The sequence below is a fragment of the Odontomachus brunneus genome, unplaced genomic scaffold (assembly GCF_010583005.1).
Source record: "Odontomachus brunneus isolate Ranch 3 - 2012 unplaced genomic scaffold, Obru_v1 Obru_scaffold_099, whole genome shotgun sequence".
In the NCBI taxonomy this organism is placed as follows: domain Eukaryota; kingdom Metazoa; phylum Arthropoda; class Insecta; order Hymenoptera; family Formicidae; genus Odontomachus; species Odontomachus brunneus.
Genome location: NW_022639549.1, coordinates 227457 through 240180, shown reverse-complemented (window position 1 = coordinate 240180; position 12724 = coordinate 227457). Strand labels below are relative to the sequence as shown.

At 36.5% G+C, this 12724-nt stretch overlaps 1 protein-coding gene across 1 annotated transcript in view; it reads right to left on the bottom strand.

Annotated features, from left to right (window-relative positions):
• LOC116848736 (tRNA dimethylallyltransferase) overlaps window positions 1-12724 on the bottom strand; it is a 170057-nt gene that overhangs the window by 114647 nt on the left and 42686 nt on the right. The window contains exons 2-3 of the mRNA XM_032825150.1: window positions 11406-11543; window positions 9039-9436 (exon numbers count right to left, since the gene is read on the bottom strand). Coding sequence (XP_032681041.1) covers window positions 9039-9436; window positions 11406-11543 — 536 coding nt within the window. The remainder of the gene's footprint in view (window positions 1-9038; window positions 9437-11405; window positions 11544-12724) is intronic.

Below are 12724 nucleotides of genomic sequence, written 5' to 3'. Positions count from 1 at the left end.
GCGAGAACCGGGACTCTCCTTTTCTTTCTCTTTTCTTCTCTCTTTCTCTCTCTCTCTCGCTCGCTAACTCGCTCGCTGTTTCTCTCTTTCTCTTCTACTCACATCGAAATCGCGCGTCTCGAACGCCAGGCAACGAGTGTGTGCTTTCGAGACAGCGCTTCGTTATGCTTCGTTGGATGTAACCAATTCGCACAGCTAGGCTTTTGCAAAAGTCAGTCGCGGAATCGCGACGAGAGCGCATGCGCGAGCGAAACTCGTATAATCTCTCTCGCGAGTTTCATTCTAAACAAAATAAGAGAATTGTCAGGCTGTTATCTACTCTTGTGCGTTACATATACGTGCTTCAGCTTCAATCTCGTCGCGCAGCAAAAGGTCAGCTAATCTCACCGAGTCAAGTACTTAATAAGAGAAGTTCGCCCACTTGTGTGTGCGTGTAGGTATATGTGTGTGTGTGGGGAGGGGGGTATGTGTCTTAGATATCCTTCGGCATCGATCCTTATCTATATTACGTTGCGTACGGTGAACGCGATCGGCGAGATTTCGCAAACGTCTCTCCGCGGTCGATCTGCGATTGAAGTTATATCGCATTTACATCCTGCCGCGTTGCGCGCTATCGGCCGATTGCTCGACTGCGATAACGCCGACAGCTATTCGCGATGGATCGCATGCCGAAGTCGGGACAATTTCATACATGTTGTCGGCCACATTTCCAATCGACCGTCGCGTTACCCGCCAACGACACCGGCCAAGCGTCGACTGTGGTTTAGTTTGTGCAAAAGGACATGCGTAAACGCGAACGAATCACACTCCGCGGGACTTTAAATTTTCACGGTGAACTTTCGTTGCCCCGAAACATCCGCATCTCGAAAAATTCGGAAATTCAGACCTATATTAATAGTTGTCGCTTGAAACTCGTCTCGTGTGAGACACTTAGATTTTCGCTCAGAGTTAAATCCAAGTCTTTCAGTTGAATTATGATACATGAGACATTTACGAATACTTATTATATCTGTAGTCACGATTCAACTGAAAAATCTCATCTAACTCTGAATTCAAATCTGAATATCTCACTTGAGACAAGTTTTAAATAATAATTAATAATACCAACTCGAGATAAACTTGAAAGGTCATGATACCGAAATGCCAAAACAAAATTCTGAAATATAATTTTTCCAAAGTATACAATTGTTCTAAGGAAAAATTAATTTAAATTGATTAATGAAATAATTATTAATCGGTATACAATTAATCAAAGCTTGATTAATAATTAATCCCACTCATCGATTAAATTACTCGCAATTACATATGTGACAATTGAATAATTTTGATTACTGATTGGCCGATTATTTTGGTAAATTGCAATTTTAATTTTTTAATGCCCAACACTTACGCAGGTGTACCTTAATTTGCCATTTATGGGTTTAATTGACCAAAGCGAAAAATTAAGTAATCCTATAGTAAGTTTTGAATTATTGCACATATAAACATAGAATTGTTTTCTTAAAGCACGCAAATTTTTTTTACTCTTTCCTTTGTGTGTGTTTAAAATTAGTACAATAAATTCCCTCTTCCTGAATGGTCTATTTTTAAAATAATAACAGCGACAAATTTTTCGAACTTATCCTAAAGTATCTTAAGATATTTGAGTAAGGACATATCAGGAAAGTTGTTGAATATTATAGATTTAATATGCCAAACTAGTAAAAAACAACTGTCATATAAATAGTCATCAAAAAACAACTGTCATATAGTTTTTTCATATAAATTCTTTTCAATTTTTATATGTTTCTAATGATACAGGAGAAAATAGAGTCAGTAAGATCTATTTTGCTAAAAAAAAAAACAGTTTCGATAATATCACAATAAATTTCTCAATAGCATATTTCAGTTCCTAAAATATAAATAGTACATATGAAACGAAACAAAATAGTCAATTATTGCAAGAGATCGATCTACTTTTGGTTCACAAAATTTTGCAATAATTTTTGCTATAAAATTCTTCCCATGTGTCTATTTGAGTGCGCTCAATAGAGTAAATATTCCAATATTTCGATAAAATTGTATTTCAGAGATCTCGCGGTATTCTGATTTAGGTTATTTGATTTTCTAGGGAATTGTCGGAACATGCGCGTTATTGATCACAAATCCAACTTCACCTCGTTATATTTCGTAATGACAAAGCGCTCGAAAAGCGTTGCAAAACGGAGAGTGTTATACGGAGAGCGTGTGCAAGTCACAAATTAGAACGTATACTTCCGTTCTTTACGAGCGCCAACTAAAACAGACGCATGCATCCTACGAGCCTTCCTACGAGTTCGCCAATTAAATGCCAGTGCGAAGGGTTAACGAGGAGAGAGTTAAATCCGCGATGAAAAACATTCAATCGAAGAAAACCAATCCACCAATGCGAATTCGTCGAGATATCGCAATTAGATCATACCGGTTTGTAAGTTATTATCGTCATTCAGGCGAAATTACAGTTTATCGCGGAGTACGACTGTGTGTATCTCGTTGACACACGTCGCGACCGAAATTCTTCGGCGAAATTATCCGGAAGACGCGCCGAATGCAAGTATTAACACAGAGCATCGTTAATTTTGATCGACTGATCTTTGGAGCACGCTTCAAACTAAAGTCGAGCGCATCGCGCCAGAAATTTTAACAAAGAGATTTCTGTGCACTAGAAAAAGATACCTGAAAATTTATTGGTAAGATATAAAAATTACTTGTGTGAAATAAAGTTGACTTCGGTGAATAAACTTTAAATCCCACATTTTCGAGTATCTTTTTCTTCCAGCATGCACACTGAGAAAAAATGTTGAACAATTTATTTGAGGAATATAATATTTTTGTGAAACAAAGTCGAAGAAAATTTGCTTCTATGAAATAAAGTTTATTTCTAGCAAACAAGATTTCTCTGTGTGAAATATAATAAATTTCACACAGAGAAATCTTTTCCACAAATAAATTTTCAAATATTTTTTCTCAGGACAAAATCAACTTTTGAGGAAAAGAAATGAAGATTTCGAGAGATTCTGCAATATTTTTCTTTTTCTCCCTTTTTCTCTCGAGCGTTATTAGCATTAGTATCATTTGTATAATGCGAAATTCGCGATTAAGCTCACGCACCTGCCTCGCACCGACAGAAGAACCTGGTTTACCTGCAACATCATCGTGCACGGCGCGTCGATCGTCTGTCTAATTATTCAATTGCGAGGGCAATAGAGCGGCGCGGCATTAGCCAGTTCACAGACCCTGCTTATCTATACCAAGGCCAACACGCTACCTTAACAATTCGGCAGCGGATTATCGCCGAAATATAACGGCGTAAGAAGAAAAGAAAGTAGGCCGGAATTTTGATGGATTGGCCGCGCTATAAAAACGTTCTCTCTCGAGCTGGCGCGTGCAATTCATTTAGATATCGCCGGGCGGAATTACAAGTGTTACGTTAAAAAGCCGTGCATCTCAAGTAGAAGGCGTTTACTAATTAGTAATAAACGTGCCTCAAATATTGATCGTTCGACGAGACTGCTATCGAAATGCAAAGTCGATTCAGGTGTGTTAACCCTTCGTTCTTTCTCTCTCCCTCTCTCTTTCTCTCTCTAGCACAGCGCGAATCTTATCGATTCACTCTCGATTTAAACGCACACGCCGTCGCGGACCATCGCACCTGAACGTGCCTCTCAAAATTTCCACGAATTTCCGCATTATAAATATACGAGCGATATCTCTTTGACAAAGGGGGATTTCGCCGAAGTGGATTTCGAGGAACGGTTATATTTGTCGCTTAAAAATATATTTTTATTGTTTAAATGACAAAAATGCTTTTTCTTTGTCCACAAAAAAATATGGGCAGTATAAGCATTTCTGACTCTTCTAGATATCTGGAACGCAAAAACCAAAAACTTATTCAGGAGAAGTAGCTATCGTTTCAACTAGAACTAAAGCAATATTTCTATTCTGGGCACAATGACGGCTTTTTTATTAAAATAAAATTGATAAATATATAATGTTTGTTACTATTTAGACAATAGCTATATTTCTCCTGAATAATAAAATTTTTGCGTTTCAAAACCTAGAAGATAAAAATACATAATTACATTGTCCATTTCTTTTTGCGAGCTTCTAGTGTTTAGGATATAACGTACACAGAAGATAGCGTTTTTGTCAGTTAGACAATAAAAATATATTCTTAAAATAAAATGAAAAAATATGCAAAGTTTGATATTATTGAATTTTCTTGTTTCCTTGTAAAAATAATATCCTTTTTTCCAGAGTTTTAACATTCCAGAAAAATACCTTTTTTACTTTTGAAACCAGAATACTACCTAAATCTAAATCTCTTTATTTAAACAAGATAAACAATTGCTTTTATGAAAACTTAAGGCTTTAAAAAAATTCCGGAAATACTTTCCAAACCAGAACAAATAAAATATATATGTTATTAGTATCCATTAAATGTCTTATTTTTTAGATATTTATTCTCTCAGTGATGTTTAAAAAAATACCAATGTTGTTCACTTTATTGATAAAAATTGGGTAATCTTATTTTCTATTTTCTTTGGCTATCATAACGAACTTTTTGCATCAAGCTGATATATTATTCATACTTAAAATAGTATGTTTGTACGTGTATATAGTATAGATATAGTCAGAAAAAAACGTTTCGCCGAAGTTTCCGCGAATTGAAAAGACTGGGCAATTTCTCCCTTGAATTTCTACGAATCGAGAGGGATGGGAAAATTTCCTGTTCGACGTCGACACATGCTCCCTCCGTGCTGATCGATTCAATTTAGATTGTCGCGGCGAGATATAGCGCGTACACGGGACGGGACGTGTCGAAAGACGGCTGCGAGTTGCAGCCTAATTCATGACGTGTCGCCGAAAACGGGTCAGAATTTTATCAGCCACAGGAGACGGCAGATAGCAGAATTTCGCAAGTTCTGAATGAAAGACTTTACGGCCGTCGCCTTGAGATATCACGCATAGCGAATCGAACGGAAAATGCTAATGAATTCAGTGAATTAAATTAACGACTGTTACGTTGCCAGGAATACGCAACCGTTTGATTTTATACAACGTCGCTTTTTCTTCTATGTCAAATATAATGCGCCAAGTGGCATTATACTAATTGTGCAAAAATTGCGATCGCTCGACCGTCGAGTAACCCTGACCGACGGCTGACCACATGGCGCGTTTCAACAAATTATTGGCCGTAATTAGCTGCACGGTATCGCAGATGCGGGCGAAATTGCCTTTGCGTCACCGGCGCGTTACGGAGAATAACCCTAAGTTACCGGTCGAGAATAGCGTTACACGACATGGTGATCTCGTTAATCGCGCGCGTTCTCCATCTCAAAATTAATATTGCGTTGATCCATAAGTTCGTGTGAATTTTTGTCTAGCTGGTATTCGCATGTTGGTATCAGGAGAATACTTCCACATACATATAGTTGGCCATCTATATAGGGGAGACCGGGGCTAGATGCTTTATATCTTAGAATTTCGAAGTTACAACTTCTCAGACAACTAATTGTTGCGACTGACTGTATAAATATGATAGAGGTGATTTTCTTCTAGGTATCGATGCCCGTCGAATATTTTGTTTTGTAATACAAGGTAAGCAACATGCAGCAACAAAGCCAACTTGCTCTGGTACAAGATTTAGTTGCTCAGAAACACAGAGTAAGAAGACCACGTATAAAATATATATCCTGATTAGAAGTTCCCAGAGTCTCCGCGGGAGGTTTCCACAGCCCTTCTGCCAGCTCTTAATTATGGGCCGACTTTACTTTGTTCTCCCATATGCTCTATTTCAATCGTTTATGAGAAAAAATTGCATTTATTACTAGAAACAGTATATTATACATTTACAAGAAATTTCATTCTAGCTAGTGACATATTAGTTAATTTTATTCAGACACGATGAGGAATATTGGTGCAAAATTCGAAGTGGCTCAAAAATTTATTTTGATATTACCAAATCAGTTTTTTTCTATTTCTTAACTATAATATTACCCCAATTTTAGTAAAATCCAGAAAAAAGTATTTATATTCTAAAAGTCATTTAGCGATTTTGTGTACTCACTATTCTTCTAGATAATATTATATAATATAGATAAATATTAAAAAAATGCACATAAGCGACATATCCCTGGGGCTATATAGTTCCTACTTTGATAGCTGACATTTCACAGCATATTTCGTGGTGGAAGTGATTAAAAAAGAATAAGTCTTTAAAGAAGCACAGTTGCCTTTGTTACGGCTTGAAAGTGGAAGGCAGTAAGTTTGTCCGGTGCATTACGCTTTTTTACTTTTGTAAAAATTATTAGAGTTTGGCTGGGATATTTTGCCTTACTCATTATATTCACCCGACATCGGCCCCTCCGATTATTATCTGTTTCGCTCATTACAGAACTTCCTTGATGGTATAAACTTCACTTCTTTAGAAGATGTAAAACATCTTCTTTGAACGTTTATTTGCCGAAAGAACACAAGAGTTTTACGAAAGGGGAGTTATAAAATTACATGAAAGATAGCAAAAGATTGTTGTACAGAATGACATACATATTGTCGATAAAAATTGTTTTTAACAACAATAAAATACATTTCAATTTTGTTTAGAAATGTGCACGAACTTATGGATGTATCCAATAAATGCACTTCCGCGAGTCGCCTCCGCGACGTTTTAAATTCGTTAATAGTTGTTACTTGAAACGACTTATTATTATTTGTCTCTCTCACGTGAAAAAATAAAATCTTAATTTAAAATTAGGTCGAGTTATTGTTCGAAAGCAAGTGGAGTGTCATATCAAAACGATTTGGTGATCAAAATAAAGTGACCAGACGTTCCGATTTTTTCGAATATTCCTCATCGTGTCTGAATAAAATTAACCAATGTGTCACTAGCTAGAATGAAATTTCTTGTAAGTGCATAATATACTGTTTCAAGTAATAAATGCAATTTTCTCTCATAAACAATTGACAGTCTCGATTTCTCATCTTTCGTCCCAAATTTTGTCGAATGCTATTCGGAACACCGATTTGTCATCATTTTCAATGGTTGTCAAATAATTTTCGGATCTTTTTACCCCCTTCCCTCTCCCCGTTTCACACATTTATGAAGTGTTCCGAATTCAAGGCTGGAAAATCTGGTCACCTTACATATACCGCGAGGAGAAACGAGAAGATTACTTACAAATGACATCTTGATGATACGCCCCGGATACGCCATGATCGCACATCGCTATTCTCGACACTCCTGAGACTTATTAACGCGCGAGATTCACTTTCGATGGATAAAAGATACGAGAAACGCGGAGCGATGTGAATCGATGTGTGTCCATGGCTGCTGCATGGCGCGAAAAGATTGAGCATTTCGCGCGATTCATTACCAACGCCTAGATTGAATAATCACGATGACAACCTCGTAGTGCGAAACGAACGCGATTGGTCTAGAGTGGTTAGTAACTCGAGCGAGCGGTTAAGGCGCCGTACAGATCGCGTCGTTGTAGACGCGCGACCTCGTTCGCATCACTGGCGTGTTCTCACATTCATGCACTTTTGGCACTTTCGGCGCGCTAATAAACTTTTGGTGTACGTGATTGACAGCGCGCGTTTCTGCGATCTTTTCATGCCGAGCAACTGCCATGGACACGCTCCGTATTCCATACGTCTTTCGCTTGTGTCCTGTGAGTCTCCTGCGGAAATAAATATTAGAATGCCGAAAACAACGACGTGTGGTCGTCAGGACATATTGTAAGTACACTATTACGGAGTAATCTCCTCCCTTCTCGACACATACAGCTAAGATGACCAAACTTCCCGATTTTTCACCCTTTGTCCCGAATTTTTTCGAGTGCTATTCGGAACACCGATTTGTCATTATTTTCAATGATTGTCAAATAATTTTCGGATCTTTTTATCCCCCTCCTCCTGCTTCACATATTTAGGAAGTGTCCCGAATACAGAGCTGGAAAATCTGGTCACCTTAGATAAAAATGCTTTTAAAAATATTTCCCAGAAATAGACTAAGAATTTTTGTCCTGAATTTGAATGTTGATATCGCTTGCTTTCGAACGATAACCTGTTTTATATATATTCAGCACATAGAATATTAATACTTTCGAGTATTACGATTTATCGAATTTGCGCAATCAATATTATATTCGACGCGATCAACAGTGTCATATATAGAAAAAAAAATATTTAAGAAATAAAATGTTTTATTCGTTGGACATTAATCAATTAAGATTTTTTTGATTAAAATAATCCGCAAATCAATATCGTTATATAAAATCACAAATAATCTTATTAGTTGAAATTAATCCTTAATTAAACGTTTTGATATGATTAATTATACACTGATTATAATAATAATTAATTTTATCAATTAATTAAATTATTATTTATTGTATATATGATGATTGATTAATTGATTTGTTGATTATTTCAATCAAAGAAAATTTTAATCGATTAATGCTTCAACAATCATTCGTACTAATACACTGAAAAAAGAATTTGTTTGATGAAAATCAAAAATTTGGTTAAAGTGGGATGAGCCAAGTATCTAATAATTACAACAAAAAAAATTAATTATCACTATTTTGCTTTGTTTTCTCAGTAATATATCTACTTAGTCACTAAGTAAAGCAAGATAATGGCAAATAAATTTTTCGACTGCAATTACTAAACATATTTGGTTGATTCTATTTTAACCAAATTTTGGCTTCAAGAACCAAATCTTTTTTTCAATGTAATATATTTACTTAAATATAAGTTCTTTTATTTAATGAAAGTAAACATTGCTTTTTCAAAAAGCTAGACGATTTTAAGAAAATATATACTTCCTCGTTAAAAAATGTTTTTTAAAGCGTGAGAGAATATGTATTTTACAATATAAAAGTAAATATGGTATTAGCATACAAAAATATATTGTTTACTTTGCAGATATTGTTCCCTCAATGTAAAGATTTATAGTGATAAACACCAATCAATGGCGATCCGCGTGTATCAATGAACGTGTGTATATATCGTACCTCGTGATTTTCCGCCTGTCGTTAGGATGCAAAGTGCGCGCTCTCTCAGGATCAAGCTCCATGAGTTTCTGGTAGAGCTCCTCGTTGCTCTGTTCGCTCAACTCTGTTCGCAATCTCACGTCGAATTTGCACTTCTTCTTCGGCGCTGCCTCGTCGCCGTCGTCATCGTCGTCGTCGTCGTCGTCATCGTCTTCGTCGTTCTGCCGATCGATTTGCACGCTGTATCGATTGTCCGATCTATCCTCGATCGACGCGCTCGGATTGGTCGCGCTTGAGTCGGCTCGCGCCAACAGATTCTTTGGAGTGGCTATCAGGATATCCCATAGCAGCGATTCTATGTAATAGTTCGTACCACCGACCACGATGGGCAGTTTCTTCTTGGCCAGCAGGTTGTTTATCTACATCGATAGAAGGAAGAGGAAAGAACAGTCGGGGGAGAGCGTAGAAACGAGCGGGATCGAGTGGCTCGCGCGAGAGACCGTGGCTAATGATCGTATCAAGGTCTTCGCGAGAATCAGGGGCGTTTCGATTGGCCTGGCTTCGTCCAAGACCTTTATTTTACGAAGTCGACTTCGCGCGATCCGTTGCCGAGTCGTCGTAGACCGCTCGCGATCGCAAACTGTGCGCGAAAAATTATACCACAAATCTCTGGCCGGCGCAATTGTACACGGAAACAAAAATTTTGTCGGATGTGAACCAATTCAGAAGTGAACGATTTAGAAATTCCGGTCGAAAAATTATCAGGATTCAGTCTGCATTATCAAGATCTCCAATGAACTTAAATGGAAATGGTAATTTCAATCGGAATTTCGGAATTGTTCATATTTCTCTCACCAGAAATCGGTTTACCCAACCAAACCTGTTTCTTTCTGTGTCATATACTGAAGGAAAGATACTTGAACATTTATGTGGGATATAAAGTTTATTCGTGGAAATAAAGTCTATATTTTACAAAAATAAACTCTATATTTTTCATAGATAAATTTTCAAAAATTTCTTTTCTCAGTGTATATGAAAAAAAATTTCACTGCCACACCTAATCATGGTTTGCTAAAAATCTTTTGTTGTTGTAACTAAAAATTTGTTGCTGTAACCAAAACCTTTATTACTGTTACTACTACATCGGTTTCATAGTTAATATATATCTACTGCACTGAAAAAAGCATTTGATTGCAAAGCATTTGAAATCAAAATTTGGTTAAAATAGGATTAGTCAAAATTTGGTAATTACAATAAAAAATTTTAATTGTCGCTATTTTGTCTTACTTTCTTAGTAATATATTTACTTAATCACTAAATAAAACAAAATAACGACACTTCAATTTTTTATTGCAATTACTAAACATTTGGTTGATTTCATTTTAATCAAATTTTGATTTCGACAACCAAATTCTTTTTGGCAAGTATGCAGCTATACTTTTAGACATCCATATATTACAAACGAGATTTAGCTACTACATACAGATTCTTCCCGCCGCAACTTACTTTCTTTTTCCGTATAATAAACGATAAACGACGTGCCGGCCGCGAAAGAACCGCAAAAGAGAAAGTAATTTTTTCACGCACGAAAAAATTACTTTTACATTTGGGCCTAAAATATTTGGTATGATTTGATTGGCACTGCATACTTTCTACTTGTATCAAGTAGATGTATTATTAAAAAAGTAAAACGCACATAGCGGCAATTAAATCCTTTGATTGCAATAAATATTTGATTGATTCCATTTTAAGCAAGTTATATGGTTTGGTGTAGCAAATTTTCGTTTCGACAACAAAATCCTTTTCTCAATGCTCCCTACGACATTTGATGTTTGCACTGCAAACCCAGGTGTGTTATTTTGGCTGAATATCTTTTTTTACATGTTTTTCAACCGCGATTATTATTGCACCGGCCATTTATTTCCGACAATCTTCCGATAAAACGATGTGTCGATAAAACCCCCGAATTACTCCAGATATCCACCGAGCCAATCAAATTCACGAACTCGTAATCTCCCGAACGATACCTATTGTCGCGATGTTACACTGGAAAAAAGATTTGGTTTTCGAAACCAGAATTTGATTAAAATTCTGGACCAACGAAATGTTTGATAATTGTAGAATTCAATCGCCGCTATTTTGTCTTGTTTAGTGACTAAGTATATTACTGAGGTATAGTAAGGCAAAATAGCGGCAATTAAATTTTTTTATTGTAATTATCAAACATTTAGTTGATTCCATTTTAACCAAATTTTGGTTTCGTCAACCAAATCCTTTTTTCAGTGCAATGGCGATCGATGTTAAACGCCAGTCGTCTACGTACGAATGCATAAAAGAAAATGGAAAAAAAAACAAGCCAGAAAAGGACGAGAATGATGAGAGGATTACGATCGGTTGGGCCATCTCTCTGAATTGTATGACGGTGAAATCGGTGAGCGGGTCCACCACGTCCAGCAAGTGGTGCGGCGCCATTTGTTTCTCCGCCGGGGTCACCTTCGCGGTAACGATATCCAGGCCCTTGTACACCTGCGAGAAGCCGGCAAAGAATCGGCAGTAATTAAAAGTAAAATAATGAGAGGCAGGCGCGCGCGCGCGCTACAAAAGAACCGAGTAACGGCTGATAAATAATGAATGAATAGAAAATAATGAAAGATCGAATGATTCCGTTAATTGCGGCCGCTTGTGCCGCTGCTCTCCTCACGGTCGGGGATAAACGCGTCGAATAATGCAGAGGCGCGACCGCGTGGCCAAGTCGGGGTCGCAACTCGTGTGTCATACATTGAGACAATTATTTTTGTATTTGAAATATTTCGTACAGACGATTTGACTATCTTTTCTCTTGTGTCATACGGGATGTATAATACTGAGAGAAGAATACCTAAAAATTAGTAAATATTTATTTTATAAACACTAACAGCGTACATATTTACTTAAATCTCAATTCTTTCGGTTAAATATCATAAAAAATCGCTTACATAAAAATCTAAGGTTTTAAGAAAATATATATTTTCCTATTTTAAAAATATTTTATATTGTAAAGTAATATTTTATATTATTAAGTCAATATTTATGCTGTTAGTATCTACTAAATGAATACTTACTATTTTTTAGATATTTTTTCTTTCAATGTGGTGAGAAAGCAAAACACACAAGCGGCAATTAAATATTTTGGCTGCAATTGCTAAACATTTGGTCGATCTCATTTTAAATTTTGGTACGATGCATTCGTTTTGACAATCTTATAAAGTAAAATTAAATTATTACCATTGGATTATCAATTCTTTTATTAATTAGTGTTCTTGAAGCAACAGATTTTGTACTTCGCATCTATTGGAGTTGTTTAATTGAAAAAAAATCTCCAAATCTAGTTTTTTAACTTAGAAAAAGAGAAGTAACAAGCAATAATCTGGCTCAATAAAGTTGTTCCAAATTCCATCAACTTTCATTAAAAAGAAAAGAAAAGCCTCGACATCGGTTGAAAGTTTAAGACTGTAGCCTTTTTTGAAACATGAAATTTCATTTGACCCCACTGTGCGCTAGGCGTCGTCGTCATCATCGTCATTGAGCGTGATCGATCGCGAAACGAGCGCAAGAAACGTTAATCGGACATCCTATTGGGAGAGAAGCTCCAATAAATTAATCGAAATTTTTATTCGCTCGTCGCGGCGGACGACGACGAAAATAGCGTCGATCTCTCTCTCTCTCTC